General features: G+C 37.3%; 2 protein-coding genes across 3 annotated transcripts in view; one reads left to right on the plus strand and one right to left on the minus strand.

Moving 5' to 3' along the window:
- LOC129776431 (latrophilin-like protein LAT-2) overlaps positions 1-19401 on the plus strand; it is a 200159-nt gene that overhangs the window by 9077 nt on the left and 171681 nt on the right. The window lies entirely within an intron of this gene.
- LOC129776433 (uncharacterized) lies at positions 1049-2482 on the minus strand. 2 transcript variants are annotated; one of them, XM_055782082.1, is made up of 3 exons: positions 2384-2482; positions 1527-2318; positions 1049-1427 (listed from the first exon to the last, which is right to left on the minus strand). In XM_055782082.1, the coding sequence occupies exons 1-2, from the start codon at positions 2424-2426 to the stop codon at positions 1573-1575; spliced, it is 789 nt and encodes a 262-aa protein (XP_055638057.1). In that variant the 5' UTR covers positions 2427-2482; the 3' UTR covers positions 1049-1427; positions 1527-1572. The 2 variants fall into 2 exon arrangements, with proteins under 2 accessions (XP_055638057.1, XP_055638056.1); XM_055782081.1 differs by having other exon boundaries at positions 1049-2318.

A 19401-nucleotide genomic window follows, 5' to 3' on the forward strand; every position in this document is an offset into this window, starting at 1 on the left:
TGAAAATATTCCAAAAAAATTGTGCGATTTGCTCATCGTGTTCTGCCTTGGAGGGACCCTCTGAACCTTCCTAGATGCGAAGATCGTTGTAATCTTATAGCACTTGAACGATTATCTGTGCGCCGTGATGTAGCTAAAGAGATATTTATTTCAGATCTACTGCTCTCGAATATCGATTACTGCGATCTTCTTAATAGTCTTGATATAGACATTCGTCGTCGTAATTTTCGCTTCCATAACTTTCTTCGCCTCTCTGTTGCTCGGACTAATTATGGTAGAAATGATCCTGTCAAAAGTATGTGCAGGATTTTTAATCAATGTTACAGTGTTTTTGATTTTAATTTATCTCGCTCCGTCTTCAGAAAATATAAATATCGAATATCGTTTATGTTAAATAATTATTTTGTCACTTTGAAGTGCATTTTAGTTTATCATATTGTTATTTGTTCTGTACACTAGTGTCTAGTGTTAAGATAGAATAAGCTGTTTCTTTGTTAGGTTTAAGATTGTGCCATTCGGACTATTTTATTCTGTTGATTCAAAAATAAGCAGGTTTTATAACCATTTTAGAAAAAAAATTAAGCAAACTAAAAAAGGCTTTTCCCTGCTCCAAAATAAACATAAATTCGAGAGAGTTTTTCGGGATTGAATAGTAAATAATTAAATTTGAATTATATTCTTTACGATGGAATCGATCCATTTTACTCTCATGTAGTGATAAGAAAAAAATTAAAATGGTCACATTTCTACTTCATGTTTAAAATACAAACAAAAAATCTCCAATTAAGACATGGCAAAATTGAGTGTACAGTTCAAGTTTTTCTTAAAAAGAAAATTGAAATCAGTTCAGAAATGTTAACAGATATCATAAATCAATCCCCTAGTATTTGGTATGGCCTCCCTGCCGCCGCTGTGTTTTTTCTGAAGCAAGATTCGGTCGTGATTATTCATCTTATTTATATTTAGATTCATTTCAACCATTAAAAGTCATCAGTATATGGTAAGAAAATTAAAGTTTTGCATATTTACGATGGTTTCAACACGCAACTTGTCCAAAGTCATAGATAATCATCAAACATTTTATTTTTTTTACAGGTTATGAATACTGTGGATAATTGTAATGAAATCGATATCATATCAAGTTGGCTGATATTATGTAGGGGATACGAGAAGGATTCGCAGTATTTTTAGCTCAATACATGGTACACTTGGTACTTATCGGTTACCTAGTTGAAAAAATTTAAGTAACACCACTTATACCAAGCCATTCTTCATAATATACATAACACGTTGTAAATGATGATTTTGTAAACTTTTCAGTATGGAAAGAATATTTGAATCCGGGAAATTTGAAGGAAAATTCGGTTCTTTCATCATTTTATTCCCCGCGCCATCCTGGTTGTAAATCTAACCTAAGTTCGTCAATGCTAGGTGTTTGATAGAGATTCAAATAGGACAAACCCATGGGGGAAAAAATCGAAAAAGCGTTAGAAGGGCGTCCGCTGTAATTAAATTTTTATACCAACCAAGTCCGCTGTCTCAATTAGACTCTTTGGACAGATATAGATTTTACTATCGGCACCAATTTCGAATAAAAGTGATCCCTGTCACTGCGACTACAAGAAGCGTCGCTCTAGGAGTGATATTCAGGGAGTTATTCTCTGGTGAGGATGGCTGCGTCAAAATCGTCACAAAATTGGACTCAGGTGTTTGTGTCTTTGGGTAAGTGGTAGTAGTAGCAGCAGGAGTAGTAATTGTGGGCATTGTTGCCCTGCTTAAGCCTTCCGTCGGCGGTTGCGACGGAAAAGTTGTGGTTCGCCTTTCCTGTTCCGTTAAAATCTCTGTGGTCATCGTAGAAGTTTGCTGGGCTGGGGTCGTCTCCAAGCTTAATGTCGTTTCTTCGTTTTGATTCTCCAGCGTGGTGCTTTTGGTTGCTGTCAATTTGCCAAACTTTTTATCGAAAAATAAATCAAAATCCATGAGCGTGTTCTTGTTCTTGCTCTTGTGGCAATACACATCCGGGTCTCCTTTCGGACAAAGCGAGCACTGTTCCACGGTTAAATAGTTGGGGTTCAGTATGGAGCAAAAGTCCGCATGATTGGTACAACCTTGCTGAAATCGCTTTGCACCCGTCCGGATATTCTTGCTATGCAACTGAAAGCATCCCAGTGTCGGATGGCTACTGGTTGTTGAAGAGTACTGACCTAAAATGTGACCGGATGCGGTTTCGTTGTTGCAAATCTGAACCGTTGAGCGCTGCAAGCAATCGGTCCAATCCAATCTGGAGTCACAACTGGTACAGTTGAGGGCCAGTGTCGCTGGAATGGGAGGGAGTGATGAAATTTAATTTGATGCCCACAAGCGGAACTCACTGTCAACGCACTCATCCGGGCGATGGCGAAAAAAATCGATAGCAATATGATCATGATTGTTCTCTCGGGGGATAATTTCGTTACTCTAGGCGTTGAGTGCTTTCGCGTGGGTAGTTTTAAGTTGCTGGTTGAGGAACCTTATCGGCGAATTTGTAACGCAATTCAACGTTTTCCATTAGAGAAAAGGAAGTAATGATTGCTATTGGCGGTATTTTTCAAGTCCTAATAGGTAATTAAGACTTGAGGAACACTGCTCTCGAACGTTAATTGGTCTGTCTAATGGAGTACGTCTAAACGGCTAAATGGTTAACGGCGTTTACAATTTGTTTAATTGCTCTCAATCGCTAGCTCCTATTGGCGTTTTCGGAGAGTGAATTCAAAGCTTATGACGAACAATTGTTGGCTTCGGTTCTCGAAAACGAGGAACAAGTATATGAGAGTGAAGTTAAACATTCGAGAATAATGGAAAGGAAAGGATAATATTTGGTTTGAAATTATTAAATACAAACTGTGTCTGTGGTCAAAATGTCATCGATCATGCCGAATCTGCATCGCATGCAAATATCCAATACTGTGTAGCAACTTCGAGAATCCATTCGCTGATATTATCTATTCATGCAGAACAGAATACAAACATAATAAATAACACAGTGTATCAGATTACGCATCAATGGGTGGACGTTTTTGTAACCATGGAACGAATTATTTATAGTTAAAAAAGCCACCTTGTTCCAGTATCCTATCGACAGAGCATGGAAATAAATTAATCAACCGCGTGGGATCAGTTTATTCGGTTCAATGTTGAACTTTGCTTAAGAGCCATCAATCGAAACTGTCAATGGCACACACACCCGTACCACTCGGAAGCCCTCCGATTGCGAGCAAATCCGTGTTCACCGCATCGTACATTGCCAGCGATTTCGAAAGCCCAATCAATGTCAAACAAACGTCAAATTCGATTGCGTATCGGCTCACCACTCCCAGGGACATGGCTTCTATCGCTGCTGGCTGGTGCCGCAATAATACACATAATGGTTGAATTGTGAAGCCGAAACCATTCTAGCCCTTTAATCGCTCTGGGTGGCCACCTACTACAGGCCCACTGGGACAATGTGGGCATCGCTCGGTGTGGGTGGTGTGGCTATTTACACGAGTCGCTTCCGGGTACCAATCGAATGAACAAGTAATTCGATAACATTCGAGTAGCGGCGAACTATCATGTTATACATTGGAGAGTAACACGTTTCGTGACCCCATACCCGGTTCCATGGGATACGTGAATTTCAAGTGTGACACAACAACGCGTGCTTATCTTCCCACCCGGTTTTCAATATCGGATGCTTCACAAACACCGTTCGCGAGCCGCACTAAATGTGCACTGAATAATGCATCACTCAATAAGGGTATGATTTGGCATACAGATGGCATCCCAGTTGACGGACACCAACACGATTGGTGTTAATTTTGATGATAATTTGATGTTCATTTCACAAGTTATATTGATACTAGTGGCGCAACTAAACAGTTGTGTCACCTGTGTGCCAGAGTAGAAACTTATACCACATTGCTCTATCGATCGACAACGCGGAACAATAATAAATTTTGGTAATGAATTTGAATTTCTCTTTCATTGGCTTAGTATTTTATGTTTTCTGAATGTTTTTTTAAAGTAACTCTACGTTTAACACGAAAGTGTAAGGTGTAAAATGAAAATCTTTAGCGAACATGTAACGAAAAAATTTAAGATATTGAACGCCTTTACATTGATCATTTCTTGATAAATTGCAGAGATGTCTGCAACACTCAATTAGAAATATTTCTACGAACATATTATAATAGAAACGCCTAAATATTTTTTTTATAGAAACTATTGAATAATTTCAAAATTGATAGAATTGAATTTCCAAATTACTTTTTGCTTACGTTTAGCCGCTGTGGAATTCGTTCGCGCCGTGCAGTGCAAACAATCAGACCTGCATTGGTCACCATAACCATAACTTTCGCGCGGTGCTATGCACAGTATAAGTAGGGTGACACGGGGTGAGTTGGACATACGGGGTGATTTGGACCACCTCTTTATCTCAAAAAGTACGGCTCAACTTGGATTTTTTATAATGTCATTTTCTTTTATTATTGAACCGTATGTAACTAACGTAAAAAACACTTTGGTAAAATTCGACAGGTGGAAGGAAACGGTAGCATGAATACAACAAGCACTCTGATTGTTAAAAAATGTAAGTTAACGGACAGAGAGCTTCTGGCGGCAGCGAAGTATCAATTCTCTGGGCTACCGGCTAGCTATCGACCAATACAATTTGAAAGAGGGGAAATTCTCAACCCCTACATGGCACCCAACGTACCACATTGCGTTCAAGCGCACTCGTCCTGCTGCATGACTTCGGGAGACTCTACAGCTGCACCGTGCAACATATATTCATGCAGGCATTCGTGTTTTCCCCGGAATTGACGAACCCATTGGAGGATGACAACTCGCCACTTCCTGGCGTAAGGCAAGACATGACATCTTCTCAGGGGGAGATGTTTCCATTAACGAAATCAGACGTCGTAAGTTTTAACAATTTGTATGCCTCGTCATACCAAGTAGTAGATAATGAACCATCTTCCCCGCCTCAACAACTAAATTTAGTTGAAATTTTGATATACTGTCATAATTTCAACCGTATGAAAAGTCCACCTAAAATGAAAGAAATCCAAATTAATGTTCTGAATTCTTCTTTCTCGATAATTATGGCCACATAGACAAGTTGGGATGATAGTGTTAGAAGCGAGGAAGTATTCGGAAATCGTTTTAATGTTTTCAGAGATGACCGTAATCTTCACAAATCCCATAAAAAATCGGGAGGCGGCGTCCTTATTGCTATTAATTCGTTAATAAATTCAGAACATATTCCACCAACAGAATTCGACGAGTTTGAGCAAGTGTGGGTCAAAGCACTTATTGCGGGAGAGATACATATATTTGCATCTGTTTACTTCCCCCCTGATCGTGCTCAACTTAGTTGCTATGAGAAATTCTTTGAAGTTGCTGAAAATATTTTATCTTCCTTTGCACCAGAATCAAAAATCCATATATACGGAGATTTCAATCAACGAAATGCGGACTTTATCACTGATTTTGAAAATGAATTTATCTTGCTTCCAGTTATTGGTGATAATGAGACTCTGCAATTTATTTTTGATAAAATAGCCGGTCTTGGGTTGAATCAAATAAACAATGTTCAGAATCGACAGAAATGCTTCTTGGATTACTTGTTGACAAATATGACCGAAGATTTTTGTGTGACCGAATCATTAACTCCACTTTGGAAAAATGAAGCTTTCCACACAGCTATCGAATATTTTATATTTATAGATAACACTCAAAAACCATTACACTAAAGCAAATTACCAATCAATTAGGTGTAAGCTTAACTATATAACTGGCAGGATTTATTTAGAAGTGTGGAAAACATTGAAGTAGCAGTGACGACTTTTTACTCGATGATCAATGAAATTATAGAGCAGGAGATACCAACAAGACGAAAAAGGAGAAATATGAACACAAAATATCCGATTTGGTTTAATCAAAGCATAAAGAATCTAAAAAAAAACCGAAGGCACACAAATTTTATAAGAAATACAAATCTGACGCTAATCTCCAAAAATATCTGAACATTTGCGAACAGCTCAACTCAACTGTTAAAAGCGCTTTTGAAGATTACAGCTTAAAAACAGAGTCGGACATAAAATCTAACCCTTTTCGGGGTTCGGTTTCTTTAATTACATAAAAACAAAATTAAAAAGCAATGGTTTTCCATCACGCATGCACCTTGACGATGCCGTGGGGAATGACCCAGAAAAAATCTGCAACCTCTTTGCAACATTTTTTCAAGAAGTTTATATTGTAACAGCTGAGGAGGACCGAGATCGTGACTTCTTTGCATTTCTTCCAGAATTTCCATGTGATGTTGGAGTCAGAAAACTAACTTACATTGAAATTTTTGACGCATTAAATAAGCTCGATGTCTCGAAAGGGCCAGGTCCTGACGGAATTCCACCGGTTTTTATAAAAAATTTGGCATCTGAATTAACTCATCCACTTTTATGGCTTTTCAATACGTCATTGGAATCAGAAAGGTTCCCAAAAATATGGAAAAACTCTTTTCTTGTACCAATATTCAAATCCGGTAATAGATCCGATGTAAGAAATTATCGTGGAGTAGCAATCATTTCTTGCATTCCAAAACTCTTTGAAGCCATAATAAACCAAAAACTTTTTCAACAACTAAAGACACGAATTACGAATAAGCAACACGGTTTTTTCAAAGGACGATCAACAACAACAAATTTGCTGGAATTTGTCATATTCACTTTAAATGCAATGGATAATGGTAATCAAGTTGAAGCTCTATACACTGACTTTAGTAAGGCTTTCGATCGTGTTGATATACCCTTACTCCTTCTTAAACTTCAAAAAATAGGAATAGAAGTCAAGCTATTGAAATGGCTAGAATCATATTTGACTGACCGCACCCAAATGGTAAGATTTAATGGGGAAATTTCAAAACCAATATTTGTTACATCCGGAGTTCCTCAAGGCTCTCATTTGGGGCCACTTTTGTTCATTTTATTTGTTATTGACGTTTGCGTTTTTCTTAACAGTGTTAAGGCACTTATCTACGCAGATGATATGAAACTGTATATGGAAATAAAGAATGAAGAAGACTCTCAAACATTCAAAAATGAAGTTGACATAGTTTATAATTGGTGCACTAAGAGTTTATTACAGCTCAATGTTAGGAAATGTACTTTGATTACTTTTACAAGAAGAAGAACACCATTGAACAATGGTGTTATACTGGGTAATCAACCCATCAGTTGATGTCAACGAGTAAGAGATTTAGGTGTGATCTTAGATTCGAAACTAACCTTCGTGGATCATTATAATACAATCATCCATAGAGCAAATAATATGTTGAGCTTCATTAAACGCTTTAGTTACCATTTCCACGATCCGTACACAATAAAAACATTGTATATTACATACGTCAGATCAATTCTCGTGGAGGCGATCTGGCGTAGTGGTAACATACATGCCTCTCACGCTAAAGGTCACGAGTTCAATTCTCACTCCCGACATTCTTCCAAAAAAAATGGAAGTAAAAAGTGACGAACCAGCCAAATGAGTTGAAAATCACTATAATACAGATAAAAAAAAAAAAAAAAAAAAAGATCAATTCTCGAATACTGTAGTATTGTATGGTCCCCCTACATAACTTCACACGAAGACAGAATTGAATCTGTACAAAAACAATTTTTGTTATTTGCACTTCGTAAACTAGGCTGGTCTTCATATCATCTACCTCCATATCAAGATGCTGAACTATAGGTGTTTCGTTCTTGACACTTTCTGGACATGACGTGAGACGAGTAGCGAGACGTAACTTTCAGAATTATTTACTTTTTGTTTGGGTGTGTGGTTATGATTTCAATGTCAACTCGCTAAGGAAATTAACTGAAGGAAAAAATAAACAAATATATATTCGTGAAAGATAGTGCACAACCTCCTTTTGCTCTAGCCAATTACTTGTAACGGCCCTTTCTGGATCTCCTTCCCAGTATATGCACATCATTCTCCTCCTCCCTGAGCGAAATCAGTGGAGCCATAATCAGCGTTATTTTTTGTCACCATCGCCGTAAGCTGATAGTACTCTTTTCCCCGCCGATGGGAGCCAAACAGAAGTACATTTTGCTTGGAAAGAAAGGCGAAAAGATATACTAGAAACATCCTTCTGCACTGTTATGATTCGACAATAAAGCGCGAGCAGCTATTTTGCCAACGAATGCATTTGTCACCAAAAGATACAATTTGTTTTGTAAACAAATTTGTTTTTTCACGAGCAATGGCCGAACAGCAATTTTGACATTGCGGTCCACCTATAGTACAACACCTTGCTCCATATGAAGCACGCTGTATGCTAATCAATATTAAAAGCCTAAAAGAACGTCGGAACTCTGCCATGATTCTATTTATTATTGATATCATATCACAACGAGTGGACTCAGAAGAAATATTAGGAAACCTAAATGTTTACGCACCGATTAGGAACCTGAGAAACCCTAACATTTTTTACATAGATTATCGAAGAACGAATTATGCCAAATATAGTCCTATTAATCGTATGATGAGCCTCTGTAACGAACACAGTGCAACAATTGATGTAACCATGTCAAGGTCAATGCTCAAAGACTATCTGAATAGAATAAGATATCGTTAAAATTCGCTGTAATATTTGGGCAGCATATTTGGTCTACGCTGGTTTGACGAAATAAATAAATAAATAAAAAAAATTGATACTGTAACTTGTTAAAATCGTCTTTGAAATTAAACGGATAAATTATCCAGCCAGCTCTCTTTAGATTTTTAGTTTTAAGTAAGTAGTTTTAAGTAGTATTAAGAGTGTATCGGTCTACAATTTAGATTGACGACAATAACAAAAATAAAAAATAAAAAAATTAAAATAAAATTTTACAATCGTGGTTTTAAGGTTTTTCCCGCTGATTAAACAAACTTTTTGTGTATTGTGCAGTAAAGTTCTGTTCGCCTACAGAATACAGAACTGTAAGTTTGATAACAATAAATGAAATCAATTACATTTTAAATTTTGCGTGTTGTGTGGGGTGACATGGACACGTTTCTGTGGGGTGATTTGGTACTACAGGTTTGAGGATTTTCTTTAGTCTAATTGATTCCAGATGTCACGGAATTACAAAAAGAGGATGGGCAGACAACGTTGGAAGAAGAAGGAGCTTGAAGGAGGTCATCAAGAACGGATTTTTTTGACCAACAACGAAAGTGTGTGAAAATGCTCGAAGTGAGAAGATTCATGCAGAATTCGAGATGGTGTCAATACAATTTTGTTTGGTCTGGAATCTGGCCAAGGCACCTGGCATCGATCCCAAAACACTGCTACTGATTGTAACATTATCGCAAAATACATAAACATAAGTAAGTATATTTTCGATGAAACACACACTGGACTAAATCACCCCACAGACGGTCGAAATCACCCCGCATCAAATTTTAATGTCCAAAAATCATCTCTTTTATTTTATAATATACTAGCTGACCCGGCAAACTCCGTCCCGCCCAAAATTTGTTTTTTGTTATCAATACCTTCAAACATTCACGTTTTCTTACTAAACGCAAGTTCATGATTCCAATCGCTGAACTGTTCATCGATTGATCTTCTAATCGACCCCGTTGAATTTACCTTTTACTAAAAAAAATCCTAGTACTTCTACCAAAACTCATCATTATATTATCAGATTATTTTCAGACACAATTCTCGTTCAAGATTTTTCAACCACTTGCAAATAACATGTTTCTCCGTTACATGGAATAAATGTTTGATACAGAAAATATGATAGAATGAAGACAGACCCCTTCCCTTTTCTCCCCTTAGAGAGGGGGGAGGAGTGTCTATTCACCATAGAATCATTTATTGCACCTTAAAACCTCCACATGCCAAATTTGGTTTCATTTGCTTGATTAATTCTCGAGTAATGCTGAAATTTGTGTTTCATTTGTATGGCAGGCCCCCCCTTTAGAGATGGTGGTGGAGTGTCTTACCGCCATAGAAACGTTTATTGCGCCCTAAAACCTCCATATGCCTAATTTGGTTTCATTTGCTTGATTAATTCTCGAGTAATGTAGAAATTTGTGTTTCATTTGTATGGCAGTCCCCCCTAAGAGAGGGGGTGGAGTATCTTACCACCGTAAAAACATTTATTGCACCCTAAAACCTCCACATACCAAATTTGGTTTCGTTTGCTCGTTTAATGCTCAAGTAATGCAGAAATTTGTGTTTCATTTGTATATTCATCATATTCATTGTAGAGAGGGGGGAGGGAGAGGCTATCACGAAAACCATTCCCCGGCTCCAAAAACCCATACATACCAATTTTCATGTCGATCGGTTCAGTAGTTTCCGAGTCCATAAGAATCAGACAGACAGACAGACATAAATCCATTTATATATATATATATATATATATATATATATATATATATATATATATATATATATATATATATATATATAGATTTGGTAGTTTGAAGCTTGATATTAAGATTAAACATTATTGATTGAGAGAAAACAAGTGTAGCTCAGTATACAATGTGACATTTTTAATTTGGACCGTATTGGTTTGGAAATATTAGGCGATTTGCTTAGGTGGTCCAAATTCCCCCCTTTTCCCCTAAAAGAGTTCAGGAAAAAAATCTACTAGAGAGTTGTGACAAAGCCACACAAACCATCGATACTTTTCAGGACCAAAAAAACTTCTATCTGTGAGCTGACTGATTCTTTATCCTTAGATAATATCCGATTAGTGATAAAAAATGTGAATTCAATGAAATAATGTCGTAGTTCGAACCCAACAATGTGGCCATGTGTGCTCCCTTGGCCGAGTGGTTAGCGTCATAACTAACATGCCGGGTGTTCGGGTTCGATTCCCGTTCTGGTCGGGGGAATTTTTCGTCAAAGAAATTTCCTCCGACTTGCACTGTGATCACGCGTATTCTAGAGCTTGCCACTCAGAATGCATTCAAGGCGTGTTATTTGGCATAGAAATCTCAACTAAGTACTAATAAAAATGACGCAAGTAATACTACGTTGAGACGGCGAAGTTCCTCTAGGAACGTTAGTGCCATTGAAGAAGCAGAAGAGTGAGGCCATGTCTAGAGTACCACACTTTTGGTTTCTATAAATATAATATTGTTACTTCTGATTGTTATCAAGAAAGCCGATGTACAAATTACATTCCTCGGTGCTCAAATTGGCTGACAGTTAATGTTAAAAAATAAACATTTCGAAACATATGGGTGCAAAAATCTTTCTAAAAGCATCAGTGAATGTCGTTCATCTACAATCTCCCTTCCGATAATAAATGATCTTCGTCAAAAATACTTGTGATACGTTGAACAAATTTCAAACGATTTCCTACAAATTTCAATATTAAGAATAGAATCATTCCTACTGTCCGAACGAAAAGATTTCTGAAGTCGTAATTCATCATGTATTTAATTTTTTTATTTTTTTTATTTTATATACATGTCTTGGCATCCTAATTTATTACATTAATTGAGCCTAAAAATAACAGGAAATGCGCTACTAACCAATACTTTTACAGGAACACCTGTTTTTGTGCGTTTTTTTTTTGGGATTTTTTTTGCGATTTTCTATTATTGAGCGGCGATTTTTTTGGTGCGGTATATGATAAGAAGCATATTTGACGATGTTATCGTCCATTTAGTTTTTTCGATGGTTTATATGCATTTCAATGCTGAAAAAGCAAATTTGCGTCTAAATTATCCACTTCTTAAATCATTCCCATCCTTCCATCGAATGCTCTAAGTTGCGCATCACATGATTTTCTAACAGCAATAAGTTTTGACATGTAACTTAAAGCACAAAACAGCCACGCTCAACCGAAAAGGCAAACTGTTCCATCGAAAAGCAGGGAAACAAAAGGAAATCGAACGGTGAACGGCGTGGATTTGAGTTATTTTCTAAGAGGAAACTTTTTTTATGCGGTCCCTATCTACCGCACAAAAAAGCTTTTTTTTTCAAATTGTGTACCGAACACGATTTTTAAAGCTACTGGTGAAGTTTTGCATGATTTTTTTTGCGGTCCCTATCTTCTGCACAAAAAAGGTTTGCCTGTACATCATTTGTATAATATATATGCTAGAGCAATATAACGGTCAATATGAGCGAACGAAACAGGAAGCACATTGCAAATTAGCACGTCTGAGTTTGCCAAATAAACGGCCCAGACGGAGAAAGATATAGATTCTCGTTCATGCTCTTCTTTTTGCACTTAGGAAACACATTCCAACTTCATTTTATAATGAGGTGTAATATTATCACGCATTTATACAATAGCACCAGTGGCATGTTTCCATCTGGCTTTGGTTTGATCCCCGTTGACATCGTATGGACTTTTTTTGGTACAATCCCGAAAGAGATGAAAACAGAAAAAAAAAGAAAGAGATGTTTGCTCCCATACATACAAACATTTTAAAGCTTTTGAAACAGCATTATTTGCTCATTTGACCCTTCAGCACACGAAAATATATTATTTCTGCCGAAGATGAAATGTTTTCTGTCAACACTAGTATGGGTGTATGAATAAAGATCGTAATAGTACAGTGACTAGCACAAAAATATCCTCCCCATCAAATTTAAGTTGAGCATCGACAGACATTAATTATTAATTATGAATAATGAAACAAAAACCTCAGATTGTAGTATGATATAATAGATAGGCCACAAGAAAATGATTTGAGAAATTGAGTCTAATTAAATTTATATATTTCTCGAATTTTATGACAAAAGTTTAAAGTCGAGTTCAGTAATTGAGTTGTTGTACTCATATAAAAAAAACTTTGCAACAACAAAAATGGGCGGAAGACAAAGGAACAAATTCTAACAAGAAACAGTCAAAAAGGGTGAGAAATACGTTGTTCAGAACCTCATACGTGATTCAGAAAATAATTCGAGCATGATTTGAATGATTCAAAGCTCGAGATGTTTAACAAGAAACGACGTCCAAATGACGTCCATTTTTTATTGCTGTGCAGTAATCTGGCAATAGTAAAGGCTGTATTGGAATTGCTCATGATAGCGTCTCGCAAGTGAATGTAAAGTAATGCCTTTGAATCCGGACTCTTTTTAATCCGGGCACTTTGCATTATATTCAATATAAAACCACAGCCATTATATTTTTTAATTTTTTTTTAGTTTTTAGTAACTATCAATCGCATTGATTCAACATGCAAAACATGTTATGGCTGGGGTACTATATCCTGTTTATTTTGTCGTAGGAAACGCACTCGATCGTTCAACCGCGTACCATCGCGTACATGTCGACCATGAATTGTTGGCACAGCTCATGATATCGTAGAATGATGTTGTCCTGGCCACATCAAATTATCATACGATATACATAAAAATCCAGCGAGCTCACACCACTATTTTGTTTGCTTCGTCTCCTCTAACCGCATGTTTATAAACATTAATTCAAAATGAGAAATGATGTTCATAATAAACGAAGTATCTATGACGGGATCTCGTTGTTTAATGTTTATGCAATATCCGTCTTGTCCGTTACGACGAACGTTTGGAACGTTGGGCAATTGAAGAAGAAGATGGAGAGTTTCTTCTTCGAATCACAATCTCTCGTGTCGCTGTGCAGTCGCCTACCATAATTCCAATAATGTCCTCAACAACATGGGCTCGGGGGTGGGGTCGATCCACACACGTGCTCCCCTCCCAGCGTTTTATCAGGATTGAGGACAATAGTGTGATTGTCACTTCGCAGTCCGATCATGTATGATTTAAAAAATTTCAATAATTTACTGTATTCAGAAAAACTTCCAAATCGCCGACGATGCGCCTGGCCTTAAGTGAATTGAGGTTACTTGCACATTTGTGGATGAAAGTTTGAAGAAGTGGATGTAGCGCCATATGTCATTTAACAACGTAAATAAATTCGTTCTGTTTGAAAAAAGAACGACAGTTAAACTATTTGGATATTGTTCATACAAAAATACTGAAACCGAGATCGAAAATAGAGGACTTGAGATTATATGTATTTTTTCTATGTCAAATTTTAAAAAATACAAAAAAAAAGTTTAATTTTTACAGAAAATGATTTGAATACAAAAAAGATTATTCATTTTTTATGCATTTCGAACCGTCTGGCGTTTAGCTGAGGGGAACATGAGCTGGTATAAATTGATGTTGACTTAACTACTCCTTGGTTCAATGCTGCAGCTTCTGTCGTTACATTTAACTACTTACCAAAGATACTGGGATATCCTTGCGTGACGAGCAAATCATTCGGCTGAATATCCTAGTAATTCCGCTTCATCGATTTTTGATATTCTGCTTTGACGGGATCGAGGTTATTCCACAAACCAGCTAACGATTCCTCAAAATCAAAATTTTCAAAATGTTTCATTTCCAGTTCCGGGTCCCTTGTTGTTGTTGCTGTTGTGGTGAAGCTCTTCATTTATCATGAAAGCGTGGATGAATGGTGTCACCAAGAGCCTGTTTGTGCACGTTAGGCTAGAAAGGAATCCATCAGGAGGAGAGTGATGCCACAAACGGTTCCCCGGGAAGATCTCGAAGCAGCCGCTACACACACACACACACACATACACGAGCGGAATTCTTTCCGTTTGGATGCCATTCAGCATCGAGAAAGATCCGGAAAATAATCTGCCAGTTCCTCTGGGAATTCAAAATTACATTCATGTGAAAGAGTTTATTTGAATGTTTTCTATCCATGTAGCACTGTGACCAAATATGTTTCAATCAAGTGCTATTAACAGGTGGTTATCGAGTTAGCAGAAACCACTGGTGGGCTTCCAGTATCGAGGAAACTGTGGAAATATCTAATCGTTACTGAAAATAATCTGTCAGTTCCTCTGGGAATTTAAAAATACATTCATGTGAAAGGGTTTATTTGAATGTTTTCTATCCATGTAACACTGTGACCAAATATGTTTGGTTTTGTGATTTTTCAATCAATCGCAATTAACAGGATAGCTTCTGAAGATTATTCTTCTCCATTAGTAGGATATTTCCGTATCCAATATTGTATGCGCCCGCAATCGATTATTGCTCAGTCGCCGAAAGTTCCGAGCTCAGAGAGTTCATTCCCCTCTACTGCCGTAATCTCGCAAAGTGACGCAAGCGCCAGAGGTAAGAATTTTCAGTACGAGACTTTTTGTAAAATTGCATGTATAATCAGCATACGCGTACATTACGAAAATCTGATCTGTACAAAATGTGTATTGTTGATGGAAAAACATTGCCATCGGCTTGATTTTTGAAAAAATGCAGTTTTATTTAAGCTATGCCACCAACGCCAATTTGTTTTGGAAACAGCAAATTTAAATCGCTGTTTCCACAACCGATTGGCGTTCATCCATCAAAGTATGTGAGAATCTGTTTCCAATTATTTTCTCCAACATGCTGCCGTTGAGCGAAGCATCAGGGAGAAGAATTCACATACTTACCCAACTTTGTAGCATGAGTCGAGCAGGTCAACGTAGTTCAGAACCCGTTTGTAATAATTATGGACAGCACCGATTTTTTCGAATTCAAAATGCAATTGAAACCATCCGTGTTAAATAACATAATGCCGTCCGAAATTATCCGAAGTAAAACAGATTCAGTTTACGCGAGGATGTTTTGAGTTATGTTACAAGATGTGTTTGGTTTTGTTTGGAGCATTTAGAAGAGTGCAGCTGTTCACCAAATCCGACATTTATCTTTCAATCAACACTCAGCTTCAATTTATCCGAAAGAGAAATTGAACAGGCGAGGAATGTAAACATCGTCAAGAAGCTTTGTCCCTTGATGCCTGAAGAAAAAAGACACTACATATTAGGGAATCCTTGTAATCAACAATTAAATTGATGAGTTTGAACTATTTAGTTCTAATCTTTATGAGCTATATGTGAGAACAGCAATACACTTCAATCTAGGATAACTGTACTTGAAGATGAGTTTGATTTCATGAATTTAAAGTACATGGTTTTGTGAGCTTCTTAGTACATGATTTCTAATTCTGAAACAAAATTGCTATTATAAAAGTAACATTACATGGGGATGGACTGTTTTTGATTAAAATACTTGGCATGACAAGCTTCTCGGAAAAGTGTTTTGACGTAGGACTACGTCTTTCATTTCTATACCGGGGTGTAAAATCAAAGTTTCGAAAACGAAAGTGTTACGCCGGAGACCGAGATTTTGAGTGTTAATAGCTCCTAAACAACTGAACGAAATGGTATGATAAACACTTCATTCGAAAGATAAAATGTCTACGCGTTCTATACTTGTTACTTTCTGATCCAAAAACTTGTTTCAATAGTCTTAAATTTACTTTCAAAATAGGCTATTGAAATCACCAATCGGTATATAAGCGAGCGCCGCTAGGAAATCCACTCAGTTCTAATTGAACAGCGATTGGAGCATGTTGTCGCTGTTGTGGTGAAGCTCTTCATTTATCATGAAAGCGCGGATGAATGGTGTCACCAAGAGCCTGTTTGTGCACCTTAGGCCAGAAGGGAATCCATCAGGAGGAGAGTGATGCTACAAACGGTTCCCCGGGAAGATCTCGAAGCATCCACTACACACACACATACACGCACGGAATTCTTTCCGTTTGGATCGAGAAAGATCCGGAAAATAATCTGCCAGTTCCTCTAGGAATTTAAAAATACATTCATGTGAAAGAGTTTATTTGAACGTTTTCTATCCATGTAACACTGTGACCAAATATGTTTCAATCAAGTGCTATTAACAGATGGTTATCAAGTTAGCATTAACCACTGGTGGGTTTCCAGTATCGAGGAAAATGTGGAAATATCTAATCGTTACTGAAAATAATCTGCCAGTTCCTCTGGGAATTTAAATTTACATTCATATGAAAGAGTTTATTTTAATGTTTTCTATCCATGTAACACTGTGACCAAATACATTAGGTTTTTTGATTTTTCAATCAATCGCAATCAACAGAATAACTTCTGAAGATTATTCTTCCCCATCAGTAGGATATTTCCGTATCCAATATTGGATGCATAAAACCTTGTGCCTCCAACGTAACGCTCTCGTTTTCGAAGTTCTCCAAATATTCATTCATTCAGAATGAATTCAGATTCAACTTCATACAAATGATCTCTAAATCAACGATAGTCCTACGTCACCCTTGCGGTTATACCATAGATATAACCCACTTCCTGTTTTGACGTGGGACTACGTCTAACCGGAGTATATGGGGGGTAAAATGAAAACCTAAACACAGAACATGCAGGAAAAAATGAAAGATTCCGAATGATTATAACTCGAACATTTCATACTGGATCGGAAAGATGTTTGCATCAATTGATAGGGAATATTTCTACGCTTCTATCGCAATTAATAAAATGTTATTTTTCATTAGATAAACAATTGAATAACTGTAAAATGTTAAGCGTTATCTAAACGGCATAACTGCCTCATTTTGATTGGCCCGATCTACGATTTCCCTAACACTTGATGGCTGTGTTTACCCAAGCAGCCTTGGGTAAATCAGCATTTCAAATATATGAAAATCGGGGGTATTTTTGTTCCGACTGAAATGTGTTTCCCTAACACAGACTTTAAATCCAAGGAGCGTGGGGAAATTGGCATTCCAAATACATGTAAGTCAGGGGCATTTTTGGTCCGACTGAAATGTGTTTCCCTAACACAGAGTTCAAATCCACGTAGCGTGGGGAAATCAACATTGCAAATTCATGAAAGTCGGGGGAATTCATAACCAAGGTGTCTGAGGAAATTGGCATTGTAAATTCATGCAAGTCAGTGGCATATTTGTTCCGACTGAAATGTGTTTGCTTAACACAGACTTCAAAACCAAAATGTCTGTGAAAATCGGCTCTGCAAATAAATGCAAGCTTCGAGTACTTTTGTACTCGCTTGCCTTTGTGCATACTAGAATATGTTTCTTTAACAGGGTCTCTTAAACTTAGGAACCTGGGAAAATCGTGCAGACACTAGAGACGAATGAACTTTCAAGTTTAAATCCTTTATAGTATAAAAAGCAGAAGTTGAAGTTTTTGATTCATGCAAGTCGGGGGTATCTCTGGGGGTATATTTTTGCACTCCGCAAAGTATTTTCCTAGCATGGATTACAAAAGCGGGTACGAACACAATGCTTTGGCTCGGTTATTCACTATTGTATTGAAGGATATACCTTCATATCTTCCGCTCATTGAATTTCTACGCATACCATTTGATGATTAGGCAAAATGGTGTTAACCATTTGCTGCGATAACGCCTATTCATTAAACAATATGCGTTCGACATACATGTCAAAATCGGAACTGAGTGCCTGAAGTTCATATAATCAAGCGATTTCGCGGTTCAATAAGTACGTACACTTGAGAGATGCAAACTTCAGAAGCAAATGTAAAATAAAATAATCGTTTGAAAATTCTCCCGTTCACAAACCGTAAAAGGACTGTCATTAAATTTACTATCACAATGCATGAATTGACCTTACATGACATTTCACAATCTTTTTACTTACAAATCAAATATATTGAATTCGGGAATTGTTTCATTCCATCAAAAATTTAATCAATACAAACAAATGATTGATAAGCTAAGGTAGTCCCACGTCACCCTTGCGGTTATACCATAGATATAACCCACCCATTTTTTTTACAAGAAAGAAGGCATGTGACTTTTATTATGCTAAACGTTCATTACGGAAGAAGTTGTTATGTGAATATTGCTGTCCCTGCGCGTTCATCATACTCTATCAGAACAGATAAAAAAAATCACATCACATCACTATCAAATTACGTCACAACATAGAGAAAATGGTGCTTGCGCCCCATCACAGTGGAAATGGCGCTTGCGCCACTCCGTTTTCAAGCTTTCACAGGGTCTTTTTCTCACATTTCTGTAAATTTTCTCAGTTGTTTGGAAGGATTTGGTATTCTTTATCGATCTATAACAAAAAACGTAAAATGTCAATGTTGGCGCTTGCGTCACTTTGCGAGATTACGGCAGTCTAGTTTGCCTTCCAAATTGCCATCGTAAACCACGCCTTCTCTCGATTCAATCACGCACAAAAAGCATACTTAAGCGATATTCTGGTGGTGAGACACATTCATTTTTCGTGAGGACATCGACAAGACAACATCGTTGCTGAGGGTGCTGGACGGCGAAGGATCGAGATCTGCCCTGAAACGCAAGCAGTTTGTTTGAAACTGTGAGGGAACACAGAGAAGCCGATCCTTCAGGAGAAGAGAAGGTGACCATCGAAGCAGCCGCTGCACACATACATACACGCACGAAATTCTTTCGGTTTGGATGCCGTTCAGCATCGAGAAAGATCCGGAAAATAATCTGCCAGTTCCTCTAGGAATTTAAAAATACATTCATGTGAAAGAGTTTATTTG

The sequence above is a fragment of the Toxorhynchites rutilus genome, chromosome 3 (assembly GCF_029784135.1).
Source record: "Toxorhynchites rutilus septentrionalis strain SRP chromosome 3, ASM2978413v1, whole genome shotgun sequence".
Classification (NCBI taxonomy): Eukaryota; Metazoa; Arthropoda; class Insecta; order Diptera; family Culicidae; genus Toxorhynchites; species Toxorhynchites rutilus.

What these genes read in the sequence shown, in the direction of transcription:
- LOC129776433 (XM_055782082.1), bottom strand. Translation starts at nt 2,426, where the DNA reads ATGATCATATTGCTATCGATTTTTTTCGCCATCGCCCGGATGA. An exon ending in TTTCGCCATCGCCCGGATGA is followed by an intron (nt 2,319 to 2,383) that starts GTGCGTTGACAG and finishes CTCCCATTCCAG; the next exon opens with CGACACTGGCCCTCAACTGT.